This window comes from Bombus huntii, chromosome 4, assembly GCF_024542735.1.
Source record: "Bombus huntii isolate Logan2020A chromosome 4, iyBomHunt1.1, whole genome shotgun sequence".
Taxonomy (NCBI): domain Eukaryota; kingdom Metazoa; phylum Arthropoda; class Insecta; order Hymenoptera; family Apidae; genus Bombus; species Bombus huntii.
In genome coordinates this window covers 11,217,715-11,244,434 of record NC_066241.1, presented here as the reverse complement: position 1 = coordinate 11,244,434, position 26,720 = coordinate 11,217,715, and the positions used below count along the sequence as shown (strand labels likewise).

At 35.4% G+C, this 26,720-nt stretch overlaps 2 protein-coding genes across 6 annotated transcripts in view; one reads left to right on the top strand and one right to left on the bottom strand.

Moving 5' to 3' along the window:
* Positions 1-1,294: 1,294 nt before the first annotated feature.
* Positions 1,295-22,726, top strand: LOC126865148 (LIM/homeobox protein LMX-1.2-like). 2 transcript variants are annotated; one of them, XM_050617318.1, is made up of 5 exons: positions 1,295-4,904; positions 9,830-10,249; positions 13,616-13,921; positions 15,572-15,670; positions 16,216-22,726. In XM_050617318.1, the coding sequence occupies exons 1-5, from the start codon at positions 4,781-4,783 to the stop codon at positions 16,473-16,475; spliced, it is 1,209 nt and encodes a 402-aa protein (XP_050473275.1). In that variant the 5' UTR covers positions 1,295-4,780; the 3' UTR covers positions 16,476-22,726. The 2 variants fall into 2 exon arrangements, with proteins under 2 accessions (XP_050473275.1, XP_050473277.1); XM_050617320.1 differs by lacking the exon at positions 15,572-15,670.
* The window catches only part of LOC126865143 (proton-coupled amino acid transporter-like protein CG1139), a 27,866-nt gene continuing 20,257 nt past the window's right edge, over positions 19,112-26,720 (bottom strand). For all 4 annotated transcript variants that reach the window (XM_050617311.1, XM_050617308.1, XM_050617309.1 and 1 more), the window contains one exon: positions 19,112-25,571. In XM_050617311.1, coding sequence (XP_050473268.1) covers positions 25,327-25,571 — 245 coding nt within the window. In that variant the 3' untranslated portion in view covers positions 19,112-25,326. The remainder of the gene's footprint in view (positions 25,572-26,720) is intronic.

Below are 26,720 nucleotides of genomic sequence, written 5' to 3'. Positions count from 1 at the left end.
TTGGGAAAATTTGGAATTTAGATTAGGAAGAATTATTATGGTTCGTAAGCGGAAAATTTCGTACTGAATATAGAAAGAGTTAAATTTTGTAAACAGGGGATTTTGAGGTTAGGAAAATTTGGAATTTAGATTAGGAAGAATTATTATGGTTCGTGAACGGAAAATTTGGAACTGAAAGTAGAAAGAGTGAAATTTTGTAAACTGGTGATTTTGAGGTTTTGAAAATTTGGAATTCCAATTACGAGGAATTGTTACGTTTTGTAAGCGGAAAATTTGGAACTGAAAGTAGAAAGAGTCAAATGTTGTAAACAGGAGTTTTTGAGGTTGGGAAAATTTGGAATTTAAATTAGGAAGAATTATTATGGTTCGTAAGCGGAAAATTTGGAACTGAAAGTAGAAAGAGTCACATGTCGATCGCAAAGTCATGATTGGATTTAGAAAATTAACTACTGAAGTAGAAGAGAAAAGGGAGAGGAAAAGACAAAGGAAATGGCTAAATTTCCAATTATCAAAACATTCTGAATTTTACAGTTATTAACGTTATCGTTATCATTAACGTAATAATGTAATTAACGTATTAACGTAATTATGATAAGCACATGTCGTTTCTCGAAATTTTTTTCCATTATTTACCAAGATAATAGAGTGATAGGTAAAAAAAAATAGATTAAAATAATTATTGATTAATTTATTTAATATTCGTAATTTCATCTAATTATCATCTGCAATAAGATCTGCCTTCTTTGGTTAAAAGAGACTTTAAAATTTATACATCATAAATTTTAGTTCTCTTATTAAATGTAAATCCATTTTGCAAAATTATGATGTCTTTCGTACTTATCGTTTTATAAACTTCCTTCTGTCCATCACTGTAGCTCTGAGAAATGATATCTATGGAAATTTATGGTCATCGTAATGACATTATAATATACTTTTTACAGCTTTCCCGTTCTTTGTTATTTGAGCAGGGGCACGATTGCTTGTGGTAGGCTAATCGAGAATAGTTGAAAGCCAGACGGACCAAAACCTTGAAGAATTGGCATATTGACCGTAGAGAGGTGTTTGCCTGTTCATTGTCTATATAGAAATTATATTTGACAAATAAGCCACTGGGGGTTCCTTTTGTTTCTTCTTCCTGGGTCGGGTAATCCCTCCTAAATCTTCTGACGTTCCTACGAAAGATGGTGGCCAATTCGAAAATTGATTGACTGATTGATTTTCGATATCTCAAAAATGAATTCTGATTTAACGGAAGTCGTAACAGTGTTTTGGAATAGAAGAAGAACTATAAAAGTATAATGTATAGAATAATAGAAAGAACAAGCCACTCTCGAAGACAGCATTTTATATCCAAAGATCAAGTTCTGTTGTAAATTAAAAAAAGAGTTTTTTTTTAGAAGAAAATAAAACAACAAAAATTATGTTCCCGCTTCTGTTCTCAATAAAGAAAACTTCTATTCCGAGGAGCCACGAAACAAGAACTGAAATTAACTATATGTACACTACAAAACCAAAATGTCAAGCTAAGGAAACGAGAAACAATTATTCTTCAATGAAAAAAAGCACATGTATAAGATACATGTTCTTCAGAGAAGAACACCATGAAGAAAGAAAAGAAAACGTCGAGCCACGCCAGGCAATATTGCTGCGTTAGAGATATCCTTGCCAAGAAGAAGAAGAGAAAGAGCAAGATGCAAAAGTTACATGTCCTGTATCGAAAGAAGTACATCGTGGAGAAACCAAGTCCGTTGGTCAATCTGCCTAAGAAGACAACTACGCATATTAAAGCACTAAAAAAGGAAGAAAGTAGAAATAAAATCAACTTTCTCTTCTTCCTCCCCTCTTTTCAACCGATACTTTCAAAAAACCAAAAACAGAGGAAAGGAAAAGACCGGAAGATACACCTAATCCTGTTCTCTTCTATCAAGAAAATCTTCTGCCGAAGCAAGCAAAATAAGAAGAAGAAGAAAGAAGAGAAAACGCAAAACGATACAAGTCCGTCCCATCTTCTATCGAGAAAACTTTCGTTCGAAGAAACCGGAGAAGAGAAAATGCGAGAGACACGCGTCTAGCCTCGTCGATCCTCCTCGAAGAAAATTTCCATACGAATTGTACGAGAAAGAAAAGAGGAAAATGCAACGATCCAGAAGACACGTGTCATCCCTCGCAGAGGGAACATAACGAAGAAACGAAGAGCAGAATTGCCTGTGCAATATCGCCAGACTCGAAAGATGTACCGTGTATTTTGAAAGTACGAGGCGACGTCGTATCGAGTATTTGGCCGTTTGTCAGTCCGCGTAAATACGCGACAATGCCCGCCCTTTGTGCGGCCCGTCTATCGTCGATGTTTGCCAAATAAAAGCCTATATACGAGAGCCCTCTTTGTCTCTGTGTGTTTCGGCTACGCTCTCTCCCCCATCGCCACGAATGATACGCCTTGTTGCCTATGAAACTGCCGGCCGTGACCCCTTCGTTCCTCGTTGCACTGCTACAAAAGGGCATCCAGTCGAAAGAGGGAGAGAGAAGCTAATGATGATGCAAAGTATTTCACGATGGAACACGTGCGTACGCAACGACGACGACGGCGACGACGACGGCGACGGCCACGATGATCAACTAGGGGGTTGAATCGAAACCGACAGCCAACATACGCTTATTTGGGGTGGCTGGTGCGTTTGCGGGACGAATTGCTTGGAATTGTTCGACTTGGAAATGTTCCTCTTGACCAGCAGGTGATCGTGCGCGAGAAGACACTCTGAATGCTATCTTTGTGCTACTTTTAGTCTTTTCTGATTTTTATGACTTTTGACAAGTACGTGAGAAAGAATACATTTCTGTTTTTTTTTTTTTTTTTTTTTTGGTGGTGGTTTAGGTTGTTGGTTTTATTTTTATCATATTTTGCGTGAATTGAAAGTGACTACTTTAAACTGCAATGGCATGCTGTGGTTCTTTTTCGCAATGTGCAATACCATCGATCTCATCGATAAAGCTACCCTCGATTAGTCCAAGAATTCTGAAATGACAACTCGTAATCTTTAACTATCACTGGGATATCTAACTCGAAGCTTTATCATTTGATTCGAATCATTAATCGAATTCTATCTCGATGTTCTTAATACGATCGTCGATCGGCAAATCCTCAAAAGTTCTAAATTTCAAGATTCCATTAGGGGCGATTCTAAACGTTTAATCGACATTGTCGAGACAGGTAAATCTTAACAATATCGCCACAATAAATCAAAAATTGAAGCTCATTTCAAACATTCTGGAAACCTCAAATTCTATCAAATTCCATCTAACGAAATGAAAATTACCAGTCGAATTCTACCTCGATATTCCTTATACTATCGATCACCAAACAAGGATTCCAAATTCAAGATAGCAAGTTCAAGATCGCTCAAATCCTAACAATGCCGCCTTTCTATAAAATACGAAAAACCACGGATCGAGTGCTTTCTCAGCATCTCGGGAACGACACCATCGCCACTTCTCAATTGAAAACAAATCGAAACCCTCAAACTAATAGAACGTACACCACCGATCGGACCTCGTTTCAATATTCCTCACATCGCTGTCAAATCATCGAATCCTCAGAAATTCCTAATTCTGGATAGCAACGCCGAACTCCCAACCAACATCCCTAAAACAGCTAAATTTTAACATTAGCGCACCGCCGCTCTGTAAGTTACTCAAACCACCAATTCAACCCTCTCTAAACATCCTGAAAACCACGCTCATCGTCAAATTGCCTAATTGGAAATTGAAAATAAATTGAAAGTAACAACGCCGAACTAAGAGAATCTAAACAAGCGGTCGAGTCCTGTCTCGGCATCCTCGAAACAGCACTTGCCATCAAATGCTCGACTGGAAATTGAAAACAAATTCAAGGTAACCACCCCGTGTGTTGCACGAGCAGTGTACGTCACTGTCGTGCGATATTGATCTTCGGAAGCGTCGCGCATCCGGTTGAGCACCACGGTCAACATTCACCCTTTCCACTTCCCTACGTTCAGAGGCGGATCCAGCATGAACCAATCGTCTTTGTTCCTCGGTCTCCCTTAGTTTGCTCGAAACGTCCCGCCTTCGACCCTTACCCTTCAGTCGATGGTCTACGACCGATAGGTGGGGATGATTTTCACTGTCGATGCGGTGGCTGGAGTCAAAAAAGCCTGAGAGTCTGGCTCGTTAATACGTTGGAGCAGTCATCGCCTGAACGTGATAGCAACGAGTCTCGTCGACCTATTAATACAAGAAAACCACCCTTGAACACGGTGGTCTAAAAACAGGAAGATAACACAGAAGCCGAAGATGGTATCAGCCACGAAATCCAACTTCCATCGATGTTGCAAATCCGTGAGAATGTCTGGCATCGCTCACAGGATCTTTTCTTGAGACCTATCGCCGCGTCGAAGGACGGGAGAGGGTTGATCAATCGGACGATCGGACGACGTGAAGCTTTTGTGAATTTGGATTTTTCTCTTTGTGACTCGAGAACGTTCTTTTAGAGGGAACTATCGACTTCGACGGACGTGGAGTCCAAGGACTTAGAAGTTTGACATTGTTTTTAGACAGGACACGTTCGTTGTTTCACGGTTTTTACGTAAAGTGACTGAATTTCGTTGGTTCTTCTTTCCGGAGAGTGATATCGAATGAAAAGAGGAATCGATAAGGAGGGATAATCGAAGGAAGAGAAGGAAAAAGAGATTGTCAGTAAGTGTTGCTTGTGAAAAAAGTGGTGGGGAGGGGTTGAGAAATTGACAGCTCGAGGGCACGAGGAACCATGTTGGAATTCTACCCTCCGCTTCCTAGTAGCTTGAACCGGCAGAGTGAGTCGGGCCCACCAACTATGGGCTCCGCTGCACCACCGATTCCCTTTCGACCTACCAACGACAATAACAATGCAGGTGAGAATGAACTTTCTTCCTCTATGTTCTCGTCTAACGACATTGATTTTCACAATGACAGTCGAAAGAGAGTATAGTATACGAAAATCACTTTCGTGTAATGTTCACCTATCTACTCACTTACCTATGGATTTTCATTGTTAATTCGTATCTCTTAACGGGATCTCTATTCGTCGTGTCTTTCCAGTCGATTTTTAGTTTTGTTGTAGGTGTAAGAATTTTTGTAGAAATTTCGTCGATTTGGGTATATACGCTTTTCTACACAGTGTCATCATACGTGTTTTTTTTTCTTTTTTTTTTTTTTGATAGAGCAGGGTCGTTTATAACGCGGGAAATCGTACGAATTTCACGTTAGACGAAACCCACGAAGCCAAAACTAAACTAAATTCTTTCTTGAAGCAACGCAGCTAATTCTCTATAGACAATACGTAAAGTTTTCCTTATTTTACGAAAGTCAACGTGTAATTATAATCTTCCGATGAATTCAGAAACGATCGAGTCAAATTTGCACCGAAGCATAAGACAGCGAAACAATTGCAAATCTTATTTGTTTACCTGGCGTGTTTCAGGCAAACAGACGTTGCATCTGTGAAATTTATTGTCACACACGCTTATTTTTAAGCAACTTTTACTTTCTATATAATTCTGCGATATACAGGGTGGTTGGTAACTGGCGATACAAGTGGAAAGGAAGTGATTCTAAGCGAAAAAAGAAGTCGAAAATATAGAATAAAATTTTTTTTTTTTTAATTTTTCCATCGAGACAACGATCTACAGTGAGATCCATTATAACGAGACGCGATAAAGTGCACGCGTACCGAGCGAAAATTCAAAGTCGATTTTCTCGAAAACAAAGCCTCGAACGAAAAATTTTTATTCTATATTTTCGACTTCTTTTTTCGCGTAGAATCACCCCCGTTCCGCTTGTACCATCAGTTATCAACCACCCTGTATATAGAATGCGGTGTAGCAAACTTTTGGTCTCGTTATACGGGTCCTATTGTGCAGTAATTAAAAGTAATTATCCTACGTATAGTAAGTAAGACGAGATTGATTATTTTATTAAAAAAATTTTCCCTCAAACTAATTTATTAATCCTCGTCTGGGACAGTAGGAATTTTTTGCGATTTTTATAAAATCATCGTTAATGCAGATTATACTAATGCGATAGAGTAATCGAAGATACAGGAGGAAAAACGTACAGAACAATTTTTCTTGATTTTGTAATTTCACTTTAATGTCGCTTGGTAGCTGCACTGGTCATAGCAACAGCTTTCGAGAATATTCGTAGCGAATACACGAGGAAAATGTAACAAATTAATTTCTGTTGGTTTTTCCATTTTAATGTCACTGAATGTCCATGATCCAGAGATACGAGTTTCCTAATGAAAGAAAAATTTTAAGAACGTGGAATTGATTATCGAATGTTGAAATCGCTCATCGTATGTAACGAGTCTAAGTTTTTGGTTTTGAGTTACAGCTGAGTGGTAGTTGAGGTAAACAGCAAGTTATTGTACCGCGTTCTGCCCTGCTCTGGCTTTATCACTATCGACAATCGATAAGCGACGGGACAAATTTCATGGGACTCGCGATATTGCTCTGCTCCAGAACGCTATCACATTTCTCAGTCCGACAGCCATATCATTCGGCATAACTCCCTGCGTATTTATTTCTTTCGCGATAAAAACGATCCGCCAGAAAAATTTCATATTCTCACCTCGATTCCTACGATTCTGTATATTTGATTGACAGATCGAAATTCTCTCATCAGGAATACTAATTTACATCTAATCTGCGTAACGATGTATTTCAATTTATTATATGTTACGTTCAAGACGATAATTTATTGCATACAACATCCATTCGCAAAGATCTTATTCGATTTTACCTAAAATATATATATATATAGATCCATTTAATGTTTTATAAAATACGTGTAAAATGATTCGTAAGAGTTCACTCTTTTAGTTGATTTATAAATATTAAAGATACTATAAATGCTATAAATAATAAATTGATAGTTCGGTTTTGTGTAATCAGAATTTTATTTAGTTATGAAATTATGAAAAAAAAGAAGATTAGTATAATAGATACATACCAATCATTTGATAGTAACATGGTGAAAATACGAATGTAGAAAAATGCGATAGCACGTTGATAAGCAAGTAAAATAAGCTCCGAAACATATGGACGTATGGATATGTGACTTGTAAGTCCCTGTCGTTATCGAGGATTAATAACAAAGCACGGTGAATTTTCTAGATATCAAATTCATCTAACAATAAGTAGTTCTGAACTGTGTCAGTTCATAAACATTGTTGTTGCTCAATTATATAGCTATATATATCATTGTAGACAGCCATAAGTATTTAATGAACCGGCGATATTTAGTATAAATTGAACGCTTCTCGCTGCCTTTATTTTCTGCTCATTGTTTTATCGTAAATTTGTTATTCCAGTCACAGTACATTCGTATGTGTCTAAATTAAAATCTGTTAGAATTTTCTAACAAACGTAACCAATATAAATTTCTAATAATTGTGCATTGCAGTGTTAATTTCACAAGTTTGCTTTTTACTGGAAAATTAGTTACGTGGTAAAAGGAAAAAGGAAAGTTAGAAAAATTATTTGAAGAATGCAATGACACGTGTATCTGTATTTCTCACGAAAGATATTATATATTTATTGTTAAATGTGATATATGATATGTTTATTAGTAAAAGAGGAGAAATAATTTACTCCTTGATTAGTTAAGATTTAATAATAATTTAATAATAATATTTATTGTCACAATGAATGTATTAAAATTATTTTATTAGAAATTACTTAAACAATGTTATGGTACATTCATCTGAATATTTTTATTAGACACATATATGTATAGTGAAATAGGATAAATAATTTAGTCCTTGACTCTCTCGATACATTTTACTTAATAACATTATGTAATAAAGGAGCCTTCAGGATCAATATTATCGTCAATATTTCAGAGCTGTCAACATTATACGGACTCTCGGACGATCAACATATCTTGTCAACATAATAACGTCAATATTATCGAACATTGAGAGAACAGATTGACGTATCAATGTTCGAAATGCCGACGAGGTGGTTTGATGAAAAATATACTCTGTGTCTTACGAGCTTAGCTCATACCCTTTTCTTCTTGGGTCTTTTTTATTTATAATGTTCATATAATGGTTGCTCAAGCTTTTTATTTTTTGGTTAGACATCGTTGAACGAACGCTAATTCGAAGCTGATTGTGTCGTCAGTAACATAGAACGTATGAGGAAAATGCAGTTTGTCAATAAATACTGACAATTAGACGATCGATATACAGTGTGTAACAGAACATGTCGAACCCACTTTGGCAGCTGATTATACACCGAAAGCAATGAGGAAATTTCACGTAAACATACGCTGCACCTATCTTCGTGTGTGAGATACAATGAATTCCGTGTGTATGCAACGTCTATTAAAAATATCGAAATACTAAGCTTCAGAATAGAACAAGGTTTTATTGGGTTGGCAACTAAATGATTGCGGATTTTATCATTAGGTGGTATTGACAAAATCCGCAATCACTTAGTCGCCAACGCAATATACAGGGTGGTTGGTAACTGGTGGTACAAGCGGAAGGGGGGTGATTCTACGCGAAAAAAGAAGTCGAAAATATAGAATACAAATTTTTCGTTCGAGGCTTTGTTTTCAAGAAAATCGACTTTGAATTTTCGCTCGGTACGCGTGCGGTACGTTATAACGGATCTCACTGTAGATCGTTGTCTCGATGGAAAAATTAAAAAAAAAAGATTTTTTTTATTCTATAATATTATAATATAATATAATGTAATATATAATATAATATAATATAATATAATATAATATAATATAATATAATATAATATAAATATAATACAGTGAGATCCGTTATAACATACTGCACGCGTACCGAGCGAATATTCAAAGTCGATTATCTCGAAAACAAAGCCTCGAACGAAAAATTTGTATTCTATATTTTCGACTTCTTTTTTCGCGTAGAATCACCCCCCTTCCGCTTGTACCACCAGTTACCAACCACTCTGTATACTAATACTAATACTAATAATAATAACCATCCAGAGTGTAATCGGATGCATAAAGAGATACGTAAGATTACAGGCTTGTCTTGAAACGCAAAATAATCATTTTAAGCATCTTCTGTGAAAACCTAATTATCTAATTAGACAACACAAAATCAAAACAGAAGGTTCGTTTATACGAAACTTTTTCATTGTTCTTAGGTGTATAATCAGTTGCCGAAGCGAGTTGCACGCGTTCTAATTGTATCCTGTGTATTGTGAATAGAATATTGAGAATTCTGAATATTATAAACAGAATGTAAGAACCCTATAATATTGGCGATACATACTGATCGTCTGGATGTTCCATAATGTTTATCCTATTACATTCTAAATCTTAGGATGTCCTCGCACGATCGGTAATATTGTTCTTAACATTGCGATTTATCAATAGACATTGACACAACACTGACAATACATATTCACATTTATTCAATATTTATTGGCAATTTGATAAAAGTTTAGACGTAACGTTTGTTTAACATTGTCTAGACAAAAGAAAGCCCGTGCAGCCATTCTTTTAGCGCTGTGAATAAAGAAACTAACGATACAGAGTGTGGGTTAAGCAGTAACATTTAAGAAGAGATATATTTTCACATGTAAATTCGTGGAACGAAACTTGGATATTCGCCCGGGAAAGATTTTCAAATTTATTTTAATACGAGTATCATATACTTCGAAGAATACCGACAATACGTATCGATCGACGTTAAAAATCTTGGAATATTGAATATTGATTCTGAGGCTTCCTGACGTTTCTCTAGTGTTAGAAGAAGAAGAAAAAGTGGCGATTGTGATGATTTCAGAGCCGTCAGTTTCAGTGAAAACGGAGTCCGGCCTGCTGGAGACGATATGTGCCGGTTGCGGTCGTACGATAGTCGACAAGTACGTTATGCAAGTTTCTGGAAGGAACTACCACGAGGAATGTCTTTCGTGTGCCGCGTGTGCGACACCGCTTACGCATTCATGTTTCATCCGTGAGCTAAAACTCTACTGTCGAAACGACTACGAGCGGATCTTCGGTGTGAAGTGTGCACGTTGCATGGAGAAGATCAGCTGCTCGGATTTCGTATTAAGGGCGCCGGGTTTGGTGTTTCACGTGGAGTGTTTCGCGTGTTGCATGTGCGGCCAACCATTACTTCCTGGCACCCAGTATTTCCTCCGCCAGGGACAACCCATCTGTCGAAGGGACTACGAACACGAGTTGTACCTGAACAGTCCTCAAGGTTAGTGACAATCGTCGTCTTTTAAGTTTCAGTCGATCTCTTTCGTTATTTTTCTTTTCTCAATATCTTTTTATAGCACGATAATCATCAGGTTCAACTATAACTTCGTTGAATTTTGGGTATTTCTTATAGGGGAGGATCCTGAGTAACATGCACCTCGTCGTGGTTCAAAAGTTACGACAAGATTCTTCCTCTATGGGGTTACTTGTTACGTTACATTGTAAATTGAAATTGTTAAAAATGAAATTACAAATGCATTTTCATAGGATTGCGATCCTAATAGTGGGAAGGTACGGTTAGCCTAAATTCTTTCTTTTACGTTAAAGAAAGAAGAATCAGGTTCGATTGCGTGGGTTGCTGCGGGCCTAACTTTTGAACCACGATCGTCCTACACCTCGAGTAAAATGCTTATAAAAAGTTACTTCATTTTTTCAGCTTAATTAGCTTCTTTAATATTTATTTTATTTTATTAAAATTTTTTTTTTATAACTTTCCTTCTCCCTTCGATATTTTCGTTTGGCGAGTTATTCTCCAATTTTTGGATTAGAATCAAAGTCAAGATATTTAGTTTTATCGATGTCTTCTATTTCTTCGATGCCAATTTCACGTTCTCCAGCTGTTTAGTATTTTTCTTTGGAATCTTACTTCTCTAATTTTTCTCAATTAAAATACGGATAAACGACGCCTTCCATTTCTTCAGTACTGTTCATTCTTTGTTGGGGGTGTGTTGTGGGTGTTGTTTATGGGGGTTGTTTATGTTTGTCTTATTAAAGCATATCAGCTTCTCCATCATCGCGTATATGCGCTTTTTTATATTTTTGTTTCATTTCGTTTCACAACTCTCAGTTTCAAATAGATAGATCGCAGCCAGTTATTCTTAACGCTTTGATATTAACACTAGAACTACCACACCAGTCAAATTGGCTGGTTTTACAATTTTATTTTAAAATTCCTACTTCATGTTATATTTTCTTCCGCAATGATGTAATGACTTTCGCAACGATAACCAAAGGAATAATACGATGAATTTTATTTTGCTTTTTATGTATTCAAACTGAAAATAATTTTGTATCAAAGCTACTTATACCAATATCAGTCAAAATGACTGGTGCTTGTCAAAGTGTAAAAGGATCCTGTAATCTGTTTATCGAACCCCAATTAACCACGTTTTCTACAACTTCTCACAGGTTTTTCAAATTTTTACTGCGTATCATTCGATATGACGATATCGGTTATCAGGAAAATTCCGGATCGATCGCTAGATCGCTAGATGCTAACACTAGAAATACCACAGCAGTGAAAATGACTGGTTCTACAATTTTATAAACGTTTCAACCCTCGTTTAGGGATTATGGTCGCAGATGGATTAATAATACCAAAAATGTACCACATAACATGGAACTGCTTCTGTAAGAAAGTGATAAATCAATAAATATAAAAATATTCTATTGTTAGGTATTTTTTAAAGACCAGTCAGTTTGACTGGTTTTGCTAGAAATAGATTCGCGTTAACTATCGGTAGTTCTAGTGTTAAATCGTAAATCTTTAATTTCCTAGGACCCTAAGGAACTTTTATAATTCACTAAAAATATTATCTTATTCACGAAGATTCTTTCTGCATGCTCCTCTCCATACATGTGCGTGCCATTTTCTACGGCTAAATGTAAAAATTCTGGTCACCGTTTTCTAAATATTACCAAACGAAGCAAACTATGAAAATCCACCGTTTTGATACCGTATACGATAACGTGAATTTACAGGTGTAAAGCGATATAGTATCCCCGTGGAATCGGAACATTCGACAGCAAACTGCTCGACTATCACGATTTCTGTTTATTATCGATTTCGCTAGTACCGAGATTGGCGGTCCGTTCAGGACAATATATATCGGCTGACGTTACTTTAAACGAAAAAATTGTCCAAATAATGGTTTTACGTAGTTTCGTTCATACAGATTTTATCTCAAACTCGCGCTTATATTCGACGAGTCGATTTGTCTTCCAAAAAAAAAAAAAAAAAATAGTAACAAAATAGTAAAAAGTACAAAATAATAATGAACGAACGATAGAATGAAAAGCAGTAATAATAGACGAATAGATGGTAAAATTAGCGATAATAATAATAAAAGATGAGGAAAAGACGAATTAGACGGATCGTTAGAGAAATAAAAATAAGAACAGAAAAATTGACAAACGAGATGAAATAATCGACGAAACGTACGAGAACGTATTGTACATACCTTGTTGCATTGTTCGCAGGTTGTACTACTACTATCTAAAGACATCCAAAGTAAAAGCCTGCGGGAATTTTGAATCAAGGCTGTCTCTCTTTTCAAGGTAAATACACTTAAACCAAGCGTAATTAGAAACGATTCTTCCATGAATTGGACAGAGAAAAATAATGGAGAATAGAAGAACGTCAATCTAGAAACGAGAATAGAAGGATTAGTATTCATGATTTCTCTGACAGATCATTTTTTCAAGTTCTTTCGTAAATACGTGGGATTTGGTTTGCGATTGCTTTGAAGGAAACTTATGGTGAAATCGATGGAAGAGCAGTTTGTTAGTCACAACTTTGTTGGAATTATTTTTTAAATCTGTCTTTTGCGAAGAGTTTCGCGAGGAAAAGTTCGATTGCACTGCGATTGTGTTATTAACGTGATTTCATTCTTGGGAAATGTTCGAGTCTCTTTGATGTTTCTGTCTTTGTAATTGTAGTATTATCATGCGTTAAATAATCTCAGGTCAATCGAAACTTCTTAACATAATCCGTTGTTGCAAACAAACGTTATCAACATACTTTTTCCGACAGTGTCTCCTCTCAGTTCTAAATATATCTTAGCTATCGGTTTTTCTTCTTTTCTTCGTTTCCTCCACGTATATTTATATTCACGTGTAATTGTACGTACATTCAATAGCATAGACTTTTTCAAAATTCAACTTCCATTCCATTATCAATTTTTCTCCTTTTTTTAAATACTATCAGTATAATCTTTTCCATATGTATACCTCTAAATCTGAATTTCTCGTCATTGAAATCTCTTCCCGTATAATTCTACCCTAGTCTTTTTCATTCAGTCGAAAGTTGCACTTCCACTGATCAGTTCTTTTTCTATCTTTTTCTATCATCGTCAACATCCACTTGTCACATCTTCGTTACATCACCGTCCTATGAAACTATTCTTGACGAATCTTCGATATCCAGATTCCATGTTACCAGAAAGTAATTCCACCTCTAACGAACGATAAATTTCAGGCAACAATTTTACTTCACCTACGCTTGTTACGTTTGATCCTCAGACGTATTCAAAATTCAATGAACTAATTAATTCAGGGAAAAATTTGAAGAAACCAACTTAATTTACAGACGATGATTTACTGGACGAAAATCGGCCCCGCGATGGTCGTCGGGGTCCCAAACGACCGCGGACGATCCTCACGTCGGCGCAGAGGCGCCAGTTCAAAGCGGCGTTCGAGGTCTCACCGAAACCCTGTCGAAAGGTTCGAGAGGCCCTAGCTAAAGAGACGGGCCTCAGCGTGCGCGTGGTTCAAGTCTGGTTCCAGAACCAGCGGGCGAAGATGAAGAAGTTGCAGAGGAAAGCGAAAACCGAGCCTGGATCCGACAAGGAGCCGAAGGAGGAACGTCGAACGGAGAGTCCTCATAGCGATCACAGTAAGGACTTTCTTATTCGTTATTCAATCTCCTTACTAAAGCTTCTTATTCTTTTTTTGAATCGCCCTCAATTTATTCTTATCGATTTATTATCACTGAGTTTTTACTCGAGTCGCTTCTTTGTTTTTGATAAAATATCTGTCATTATTATTATTATTATTATTATTATTGTTATTATTATTGTGTTAAACTTTCGTCTATCAGAAGCTTAAGTAATACACGGGTTACGAATGTTTCCGATCGAATTATTTTTTATACGATCGCATGAAAATTTGTGCACGGTGATTCAAATAAAAACAGAAAGTGATCGATAGTTTAGCGAATAGAATTATTGGCATGGATTGGATCTGACTTAACGGGGATTCAGAATCTCAAAGAATTCTGCGAGTTGCAAAAATTATATGCATCGATATCTTTCTGATTGCCTGTGGTTTTCTATATTCTACGATATACAGGGTGGTTGGTAATTGGTGGTACACGCGGAAAGGGGGGGATTCTACGCGAAAAAAGAAGTCGAAAATATAGAATAAAAATTTTTTTTTTAATTTTTCTATCGAGACAACGATCTACAGTAAGATCCGTTATAACGAGACGCGATAAAGTGCACGCGTACCGAGCCAAAATTCAAAGTCGATTTTCTCGGAAACAAAGCCTCGAACGAAAAATGTTTATTCTATATTTTCGACTTCTTTTTTCGCGTAGAATCACCCCCTTTCCGCTTGTACCGCCAGTTACCAACTACCCTGTATAATTCATTTTCTATGACATACAGCAGCGATTTATGCAAAAGGCCCGTTGCATCCTCCGAATCCATTCCAATAGCTCTATCGACTGCACTATCAAAGTTTAAAATAAAATGAAAGAGGAATAACTAAATTATATACAAGGTGTCCCACTTTTTTCCTGCCAAACTTTGTTAGTATATTCTATAGACCAAGATAGGAAAAAGGTGTCATATGAACATACGTCATCGTATAATTTCATAGATGTATTTATCATGTAACATGTATTATCAGAAAATATCGATGTGTTCTTTATTAATTTTGTACAGCCGTGTAAACCTCATCCGAAGGTTCGACTAAGATCAATTAAAAGACAAAGACATTGTTAAAGTGTTGCAGGAAAAAAGCAATATACGTACGAAATGAGCGATAACGAACGTGTATTACCACGGTTCAATGTATCAATAGATCAGGAAAACTTGAAGAAGTAATAAATTCAATCTTTTGCCGGTCATTTTGAACATCATCTTGTTTTTATAAGTATTTAACAATGCTTGCAACGTCATATGTTTAGAATATACTGACAACGTATCACTGGAAAAATACTGGGACATTCTGTATGTTTCTGTTTAAATAGACTTAATTATTTATAAATATTATTACTGAATTATTTTATAAATAATTGAAAAATAAATATAGGGTGTGTTAAGTGACTGGAACAAACTATATCATAGCCCTGAAACAATAGAAGATAGAAAAGAAATTCATTAAGGAAAATTGATTTTGTCCTATTTCGCTCTAGTTTCGTCAATGTTTCTAATTTCTATCGTGACTTTCTATCGTTGTCTAACGTTTCGCGAAGACTGGTTAATGGGGCTTCGATAAATGTGTTATCGGTACAATGCCAATCGTTTGATCTCGTTCGCAGGTCATTACTTGAACGCCATGAACATGCGCGACGGGGAATCTTCTAGCTTCCCCTCAAGCACCCAACCGCTCAACCCCAATAACCCGTACTCGCCTGACGGTAAGTCTCTTCTAGCCGTACAAAATCATTAAATAATCTACCACGGATAGTAATTGAACTGTTCAAATTTTTTGGAAATTTACAAAAATCCGAAAGAAAATTTTCAAAGCGTCCAAAAGTCTACTTGAAAGAATTCTCTCTTACAAGCTTCAGAAACTTCCTTCTCCCAAATTTGCAAACGACATCTTTGAAGCTTCGTCGAAACTCTGTCAAAAGTATAATGTTTTTAACTATTACGATTAATTCTTCAAAAAAATTCGACAGCAATTCCAGGACTGTCAAACCATCGAACTTACAAAATTCTCAAAGTTTTCTTTTACAAAAACAAAACAACGAAAACTCGTGAACGTTCAAAGGACATCTTGGAAAGTCCATCAAAGAGCTCTCCATCAAAGAGTACATACTTTTAACTATTAGAAATAATTCCTCAAAATTTCCAAAACATTTCCACAACTGTCAAACCTCTTGGATAACCTAGATTGCGCTCATTAACCTTCTCTATGGTTCACCAATCTCTAATCAACGCGATCAACCGTTAATTTCAGACGCTTATCCAGGCCACTCAGGCGAGAGCTTCTGCAGCAGCGATCTATCGTTGGATGGTACGGAGGCTGGCTTCGACATAGGCGAGAACGAGGGTGGCGGCGGCCAGGAGGGTGGCCATCAGGCTGGTAGCCACTCCCACCACGGGCCAACGTCCCACGAGGCGCCCCCGTTGTCCCAGAGTTTACACGCGACGATTCACAATCCCATCGACAAACTTTTTATGATGCAGAGTAGTTACTTCAGTGGTGACCACGCGTAATCCGCGAAAAAAAAAGAAGAAAAACGGAGAAGACGAGGAAAAAGGATGGAAAAGAAGAAATGAAACGATGTTCTGCTCTTTTTCTCGCGACTGGTTCTCTCCTGCCTCGTCGACATAGCTGGCACCTGTGCGATGTGTCCTTCTTGTCTTCTGGTTCGCCAATCGAAGTAAACGGAGAACGCCGTACAGTATCGTTCTCTGACAGTCATTATTTTCTTCCTCTTGTTTACTTATTTATTGTTTATAATTGCCTTTTTAAATTATTTGTTCAACGCAGTATTTATTTCATTCATTTATTTAAATATCGTCGGAAGTTTAGCTTTATTGGTATATTTTAATTAGGTTGTTTTCTCTGTCTAATTTTTTATCTTACAATGCTATATCATCATATTCGTTGGATAGTATAGTATAGACATTTAATTTATTGGGATTTATCAATTCTTGTCTATTCCTTATTGTTCCTATTCAACTTCTAATCTTTCTACCTTTAGAATTGAGAAGATTTTTCTATTTTTCAGTAGTTGGACTTTTTAATCGTTTCTTTATTTCTGTTTTCGATAGGGTTTATTATTTTTACTTCTGTTCCGCGTTCCATTTATTAAATTTCATTTATGCTTTCATTGTTTCATTCTTGAAAGATTAAATATTTTGCTTCTCTTTTTGTTGCTTGCATTTTAATTTCTTCAACGATATTCGTATTTTCGCAAAGAAGAGAATTGTACAGAATATTCGATATTTTCAGATTACAAATTTCTGAATTTCTTTTTAAATTTCCAAGCATGTCTGCATTCTGAAAATCAACTTATCTTGTTATATTAACCTCTTTCCCTATTTTCTTTTTTTTTTTTTCGACAATTGGAAGAAAATACTGTACGGCAGATTTTCCTTTATCATCGCTGCACGATTATCGTTCTCAGTGCTACCATTTAATTAAGATGATTCTCGTGGTGAGGACATTGAAGCGTAAGGAATATCGCAATTCGATTTAATATTAAACGATGACGATGTACCCCTCGGTTTCCAGCGAAATTATACAAATCTAAATTATATAAATCTAAACATCGACGTACGTTCGTTCCTCATTGCTGCCTCGGCAGATTGTTGTTAACAAACGTGATTCGTCGATTCCGAATTGAGATTTTTCTATGTCGGCGTTTTTTTGCAATGTGTCAAAGTAATTCCGTTGACCCTCTCTGAATAAAATGAAACAAAAAAAAAACATTTAGGCATTTAAATTAAATCTTGAACTATCCAATGTTTGGATATTTTAATGGATTAATGTTCGAGGAATATTAAACAATTAGTTGAAATATTCGAGAAATTCATAATGAAATTTAAGAAAAGATTTAAACGAATGAATTAATTAGTAGGAATTAAGACGATAATAACATTAAGTAATGAAACTTGTCGTTAATTGTGGAAAGATTTCAGTACGCGTAATGATCAATTTCTGAAATAAATTTTACAAATTATTTGACTGCACTCTATTTTAAAGAAGAAGAAATATAGTAAGAAAGGTAAAATATTTCTCGATTTTTAAAAAGTAGGAAGAATATGACACATGTTTATATGAATTAAAATTGATTCAGAAAGGGTCGACTTGCAGATCGTAGCATTGCAGTATGAGTTACAAGAAAATTAATAGCCGAACTATTAGGTTCGACAAGAACCATTTACTAGGAATCATGTGAATTAGTTAAAATTACAATACATTGTATAAAAAAGAAAAGGTGTTTTCTTGGCTAAACAATCATTGCTTTATATCCTCTTTTCATCTTTTTTCTTATTTTTCACCAGTCGTATGATAACGACGATTATATTAAAAAGTTCGATATCCATTCAATTGGGTATATTAGGTTATAAGTTTATTCATTTGATAATTATTACAATAAATCGATAAAGCAATTTATTGTAGCTGTTAGAAATAATCGAAGTGATAGAGAAAGAAGAAAAATATGAAGACAGAATTTTACAATATTTTATATGACAAATTATGTCGTTAAACATCAAACATCATTAAATAATTATTAATTGATGCAAGAGTAAGGATTATTAGTTACTAAGTATGTTTGAGAGAAATGAACATCGAGTCTCTGTTTGAATAATAAATGTTTAATTTTCCTTTACGGTCCGGAATATTTAAATATTATTTTAAATGAACTTAAAAGTAATTAGTTATAAGAAGTTTATTTGTTGTAATAGCTAATAGTTAAAACCACTTATTTCAAAAAGATTTGGAAGATTTATGTTTATACATATATTCTTCAGATTTTCTTGATTACCGTTTATATACACATTTAATTAGAAAATTCTTAAGGGTTAATTAGGTATTTCTTCAGTTCTTTTTTATTCATTTATGTATCTAAACAATTTATGTATTTCTTTTGGCTAAAAAATACTTTTTGTTCGAAATGAAAACTTTCATAAATCTCACTACATCTATCAAAAGTTCTTAACAATAAAAAAATCTATATTAATGTTTCTTTTGTCCAAGCTAAAAAAGATTTTACTATACCCAAGATACATAATAATCTTTTCAGCAAAAATTACTATTAAAGTTTTAAAATATATCTAATCATACACACGTATCTCGAAGGTCGCAGGAGAAAGGCTCGAAATAAGTCAGACAGGCCGGGTAAGAATAGAGAGTTTATTATATCAGAAATATAGTGACCAAAAACAAACAAAAAAAGAAAACTTCAGATTTAAAATATACGCGAAAAATGCAGATCTTTTAAGAAAAAATCTTTAGAAACATACAACTCTTGACGATCGTTTCCTGACTTAAAAGTCGGCGCAGTCGACAAATAACGATTAAAAACGCTTCGTAGACGCGAAGTTAATTGCACCAATCGTTACCGTAATCGTGAGAAATCCATAAGTACGATTTTCGATTTTCATTTTTGCCCTTCGAAAATTTTCAACAGGAACCATTAACAATATACGTATTATAATACACGTCTAATGCAACGAGCAATATCGCCTTTGCAATTCTTTCTCAGTTTACTACAGTTCTCATTCCAACGTGCAACTCTATATACTATAATATCATTATTCCTAACCATTCAATATTTAATTAACATATGATTATTAACAACGATATTACAACATTTATTTATTACGAAATACTTAACAAAGCAAAGAACGTTAAAATGCTACTGAAATGAGAGGGAAGTATTTCTAACCTCTTCGGTATGATAGTCATTTTAGTACAATTACTTTTTTGTAACACGTGTTTTTTTAATAAAACATAATTGTTCTGTGTAGAGTTTTCTATTTGTTTTGAATAAATAGAAAAATATATTAAAAACAGGAATAATGCAAAAGAAAATATTATCTTACTCATATAATTATGACACTATAGACGAGGTTAGTCATATTATTGTCACTATATAAGTATGATTATATCTGATAGCTAAAGTCAACGATCGCACCGAAGAGGTTAATATCAGACTGTTGCATAACAAATAAATGTCACTTTACCTTGAACTCTTATTTCGGCTATTTCGAAATCATAAAACATTCAACAACTGTTTTTGTGTACGTATTACCTTGTTCAAATGACTTCAGTCTGCTTTCTTCCACTGGTTTGACGATATTTTTAAAATAATTCATTTTAGTGTTTTCAAGAGTACAGTATGCAGTACAAAGATATGAATTTGTTTAAATTATCTTGAAACATCATTCACTATGCAACAACCTAATAGTAAAAGAATATTTAATATTTTTCTATTCTTTATAATTAAATAATTGAAAAGAATCTTTAATAATAATACTTAAAAAAACGTTTAATACCAGCAACAGTGTCATCTGTAACAGTTTCATCGATCAACGATATTGCCCAGAGTAATCGAAGAAAACGAATCGATAGTAGCTACCATCGACAATGGCGGATCGAGAGGTGAGCGATAGGGGCGTCCCCTAAGAGTAATAAAATGTAAGAATATTGTGTCAGATTCTGAAAATTTGTTAAGTATACAATTAATGTAAATTTAGTTATTTAGTTTATAGTATCAGATAGAGATATTAACATATAAATTACAAACAGATCTTAAACCTTGCAAAAGAAGATTCAAAAATATACTCGTGTACTTTTAAGCAATCCCTTCCCCCAGAAAAGTTTTTAGATCCGCCACTGACGATCGATTAATATCGAAAAGAAGCAAACCGAGCGAAATTTCGTTTTCGGTAAGCGTCCCAGAGGCGGCGAACGAAAATCGAACGGAAGGTCGTAAATACGATTGTGCGATCGTCGATTGTATGTAGCCCCGTCGAAAGCGCGAAGGAGTGGAGAGGATGATTCGAGCGAATCCGTGTGGCGTCGGGACTTTTCGTGTCGGTCCCGCGTGAATGTCGAACGAGATGTCGTTTCTCGCGGATCGTTCAACGAGGAGGTCGTGACCGGTCTTTCAATTTCACTCATGTGTTATTTAACGTGTCATTGTGTGTGTATGTCATCACGACGCGCGATGACCCGAGCTAGTTCCCGGCAGTGACGGTGGTACAGAAGTAGCGGTGCGTCTCGTTTTCACGGTACGTTTGTTCATTATTAAACTTTGATCTTTGATTCAGCCTGCTTGGTTCGCAGCCGCAAGTATCATGCATTATACAAACGCCACGAACGAATAGAAAATAAGGCATTAACGATGAGCTACGGTTTTCATTGCTGGCGTCAGCCGGCTTATAGGTTAGACCTTCCTTCTTTTATTTATTATTGTTGGCCGTTTGTGTCTCGTTGTTTTTCTTCGTCCTAGCGTACGATCATGGCACACAAGTGATTCAAACGTTGACAGGATTCTCTGTCTCTATATTTCTGTAGAATAATTAGATTGCGAATTTTTATGTAATTTCATATATTTATAAAGAGAACTAAAGAAGCTCAAGGCATGGCAATTTGTTCGTCCACTGAAAATTATGACGCGTACTCAAATTTGAATACTTTATGTATATTACATGCATTCTGCGAATTTCTCCATTTAAAATTTATCATAAATGCATAAAAATCCGCAATCTAACGCAATTTGCGTGTAAAATCTTATTCTCAGTTATCGCTCAACAATTACTTAACCTTCTTTTTTGTTTGAAGAGAGTACATAATTGTTTATGGTTGGGCAAATTCGAGATGATTAGAATTTGCTAGTTTTTGGCTCGGATTGGAGATAATCGATTCGTGTAGTCGATATAGGTTAGTTAAACTTTGCTTTCACCGTGGAGAAAGATCATTATTTCACACGTGGTTTCAGACATGGTATTACTATCACTTTTCTCATCACAAAGAAAGTTTGTTTGAATCTCTACATATATGTTCATATGATGTCGATCCTTAGGAAGAGCAAGATACGATATCATAGTTTAACTACCTATTTTACACCCTGTTTATATAACAGATTATTATAAAATGATATAAAATGGAAACTTTTCTTCGTAATCAATAATTATAAGTCTTATAGTCGTAATTATAAATACCATTATTTCCAACAAAAATGTTTCTCTGGCCTAGATCGTATAGTCGATAAAGGTATAGGATTCCTCACTTTATAGTCGTGACTGTAAATTATTTTATATAAAAAATTAAATTTTTTGGCTCGGTTGACATAGACTTCGTGACTATACCAGTCTTTCTCCTATTTTCAACTTTGTCAACTTAAAACTCCTTTCGGTTAAAAATACGAATTTCGATAATGCCTATAGTCAGTGACTACACACTGTTTTCCTGATTTTTAGTTACCAGCATCCTCCTAAGTAATATCAACTCAAGTTCGTATGTTTTTTCTCGCCAATGTGTGTAATCAATGACTATACGTTACTTTCTCGATATTTATAGTCACTTCTTCGGTAATACTAGTACTAATTCTTGCACGTTTTCCCAATCTTGTGCTTTCTCAAATGAGAGATATAAGGAATCCAATTTTTTCGTCAACATTTGAATCACATTCGAATGAACGTAAGTACTCGTATCATCGAGAACGAAAGAAAAGCTCTTGAACGAAATACAAAAACATATCTCGGTTTCGTGGTTGAAGAACAATTAACACCCGTATGTACGTTTGTAAACTCGTTCAACGACGACAATCAACAATTCGGTAGAAATGCAACGTCCGTTCCTCTATAAAATCTTCGATCACAGGTTTTCGTTTATCGCGACGGTTCTTCCACATTTTTTTTTATAATTTTCCTATTTTTTTTTTTTTTTTGTTTCTTTTTCCTCCGAAGAGCGCTCTATGTTCAGTGTTAGGCATCGTATGATTCTACCTAACAATCGCTTGATATTGTGAAACTGTTCCAAAAGTAATCAAATTGCATGTGTAGTTCTTTTTAGAAATAACATTTTCAAGAGTTTGTGGAAAAGATTTTTTTTTTTTAATACAGAGATGGAATACAATCTTACAGGATTTATTTCTTTAAAATAATTGGAAACATATTTCTCGAAAATATTTCTGTTTATAAATTTGAATTACAGATCAACAATCTTTTCTGAAAGTATAGTTACCGAAATTTCCGAGAAAAAGAATTTCCAAAAATACGGAAACAGATTACGTAGTTTATCAGACAAGGATTGATCTCTTTAAATGGTTAAAAAATTACCTTGAAAATATTTTTCTGCAAAAATTCGAATTAGGAACCAAATTAATAGTATTAGAAATAAAATGCAATGTTCTTAGAAATTTGTTTGAACTGGTTGAAAAGTTCGAGATATTCTTCCAAAAACAAATCTAAATTACGAATGAAGCAACGTCGTTACTTTTGAAACAGACCACGTATAAAATTGCACATAAAATGGAAGTCGAATGGTTGAACATTTCAAATTCAATTTCATAAACAATCGTTAATAATTGTACCTTTGAATTAGAATTGGCTTGTAAAATTACGCGTCTTAATCATCTACGACGTTAAATCTTACAGATCGTCTACTTGGCTTTCTACGTGTAATTAATTCAGATACTTTCGAATTATAAGAGCAATTGAAAGAACACGTTTGTTCTGTTTAATATGCTCTCAGGCAGTGCAACTAAAGTGTGCTAGGTATTAATCATTTACATAGGCACCGTGTTACTGGGGCACTCTTCTTTGTGTGTATTATTTAAATGGACGATATTCGTTTGACCTAATATACTTCTAATTCGAAAGGGAAGCTTTTCCATCGATATAGCTGTGAATACTATGATTTAGTTTATAACGATCAGATTTGTTGAAAACTTTGCATATAAGTCGTGTCCCTGTGTAAGGCTCTGTTCATTTTTTATATTTATGATTAGTTGATTATCTTGATCTTTGTTTCTGCGAGCAATTTTTTAATTGATAGATCAATACTTCTACGGTAATTTTTCGATCTGCATATGTGAAACATTCCTTCCCATTACTTATACAATTAATCGCCTTACAGAAGAATAGTAAGATAGTCGAAGTCTTGCTACTTTTATCAACAGATTTATAAATCAATGTTTGCTCGATAGTTTCATGATCTATATAAAAAATCCGATTATTATATCGGAAGCTTAGAAGCTGTTCAGAGGCCTTTTGAACAATAATGTGGAATTTTCAAATTCATCAACGACTATGTTCGACTGGAATGATATATCTGCGCTTTTCTCCATTCCAAACTAGGCCAAATTTCATGCGTTAAGAGCACACGGCTAAACTCTGAAACCTGAAATTCGATATACCCATTACGATATACCAATAATCCTGGTACCCGTTTCTTTGGAAGTTCGTAGCCTAATTGAAAACAAACATTTAAATATAGTATATTCTATAGAATATACAGGGTGGTTGGTAACTGGTGGTACAAGCGGAAAGGGGGTGATCTTACATGAAAAAAGAAGTCGAAAATATAGAATAAAAATTTTTTCTTTTAATTTTTCCATCGAGACAACGATCTACAGTGAGATGCGTTATAACGAGACGCGATAAAGTGCACGCGTACCGAGCGAAAATTCAAAGTTGATTTTCTCGAAAACAAAGCCTCGAACGAAAAATTGTTGTTCTATATTTTCGACTTCTTTTTTCGCGTAGAATCACCCCCTTTCCGCTTGTGTCAATAGTTACCCCTGTATATTAGAATTCTATCAGATTAGAGACTCGGACGAAAGGTTCTTCAAGTTACAAAATTTCCAACTCGAAAATATACGAGAGATAGAATGAAACATTAGTATAAAAGAACCTTTTAAACAAAAGTAAGAATCTATAAATTACTTTCTATATTCATCTGATCGTTTCTAGAGAATGTCTCTCGAACAATCCCCTTCCGATTTCGTTCCTCCCCCAATACACAATATACGTTATAGTAACATGAGAAATTCTACAAACATTCGCCACGATTCGAACCTAAAACCCTTATTAACAATCAGCTAAACGGAACGTGCGGTATAATCTCGCATTAAGTTGATAAATACGTAGATTAATGTTCCGCGAGATTCCATCAGCAACCGCCAATTCCAATTAAACTCGAAAGAACGTCGAAGAGCCCCATCGACTTCCACGATATTTCTTTAACCCAACACTGAACGACTCTTCGCCGTTAACTCTTAATAAAACATCTAAACTTGGCCTAAGTGCTCTAACAATGGCGGCGATCACGCGGGACGAGAAGCATTTCCGGAATGCATTGCTCGCGAATGTTTTCACTAAGAACGACTCCCAGCCGCATTGGAGATAACCTGTCTACCTAAAAGGCGCCGCTCATTAAGCTATAAAACTTGTAACGAAGCCGTGACTTCGTCCTCGATACTCGAGCAAGCTCGTTCCCAAACTCTTCGTCTCTTTGCCTCTCTTTCTCTTTTGCTTTTCCTACCTCTTCACCAAACTGTCTGCCTTCCTTCGATCGTTCCTGCCTAAATATCGCTCGCGAACTTCACTTGAATGACCTTATTATCTCGACGATGCTGACGTACGTGCCGATCACGAGGCCCAAGAGACCGAATACGATCAGAAATATGTTTTTGATGAACATGATCATGCAAGGCCCGAAGTCTCGGTTCGGCCAGAGCACGCAGATCTCGATGATCGCTGGGAACGCGATGCCAAGGGCGGACAGACAGAGAGCACCGAACAGGGAGATGAAGAGGGCCAATCTGGGAACTGTGATGGCCAAAGTGACTGCAAAAAGAATATTTTTCATTGTTAATTTTCACGATGATCGGATAACACACGCTCGCAAATTGATAAATGTCAGCACACCTTTCGTATAAAATATCGATGGCTTACTACGCGATCGTCGTATGTCCACTTTTAGCGTTTCAGCGAGGAAAATATTATAGTTGAAGGGTATGTTGCAATTAGATAATTTGCGTCGTATTATCTTTATCAAATTATAAAATTCAGTACGAATTGTACATTGATTTCTGGGAATATAAGATAAAGGTGAATTATGATTCTTGAAACGATACAATGTATAAAAACGTACTGCAAAATTATACAACAAACTGTAAACCTCGCTCCTGTGTCGCTAATACGACAAGTGGCTTATACGACGTTCAATAATTGAAACGAAACGAAGACAAAAAGGAACGGAAATATTATTTTCGACAAATTTGTGAAGTAGATATAAATGTGATTTTTATACGGCACAAAGAAACAGTCGAGAATTATTTGTTGCGTATAAAAGTTCTTTAATCCATCGGCATACGTATTTAGGGTTCTACGGATTTCAATCGTTTTCATTAATGTTACTAATAAAAATTATTCTCGATATTAACCCCTTAACCTACAACTAGTACGATAATCGGGCCAAACGTAACCATTACGGGCGTAGCCCGTAGTACGAGGATCAGGTCAAATATAATATTTCATATAATATACAGGGTGGTTGGTAACTGGTGATACAAGTGGAAAGGAAGTGATTCTAAGCGAAAAAAGAAGTCGAAAATATAGAATAAAATTTTTTTTTTTAATTTTTCCATCGAGACAACGATCTACAGTGGGATCCATTATAACGAGACGCGATAAAGTGCACGCGTACCGAGCTAAAATTCAAAGTCGATTTTCTCGAAAACAAAGCCTCGAACGAAAAATTTTTATTTTATATTTTCGACTTCTTTTTTCGCGTAGAATCACCCCCTTTCCGCTTGTACCACCAGTTACCAACCACCCTGTATAATAGCTTGTTTACGTTTTCGGCCCAAAATTCTCGAATATAAATCGTAGGTTAAGAGGTTAAAATCTCGCCTGTTTTCTTACATTTTATATACGGAATAATTTTCCTTTTATAATTCTTCGAGCTTCGATCGTGTTTTTGTTAGTATTACT

What these genes read in the sequence shown, in the direction of transcription:
- LOC126865148 (XM_050617318.1), top strand. Translation starts at nt 4,781, where the DNA reads ATGTTGGAATTCTACCCTCCGCTTCCTAGTAGCTTGAACCGGCAGAGT. An exon ending in GTACCTGAACAGTCCTCAAG is followed by an intron (nt 10,250 to 13,615) that starts GTTAGTGACAAT and finishes CTTAATTTACAG; the next exon opens with ACGATGATTTACTGGACGAA. An exon ending in TAACCCGTACTCGCCTGACG is followed by an intron (nt 15,671 to 16,215) that starts GTAAGTCTCTTC and finishes CGTTAATTTCAG; the next exon opens with ACGCTTATCCAGGCCACTCA.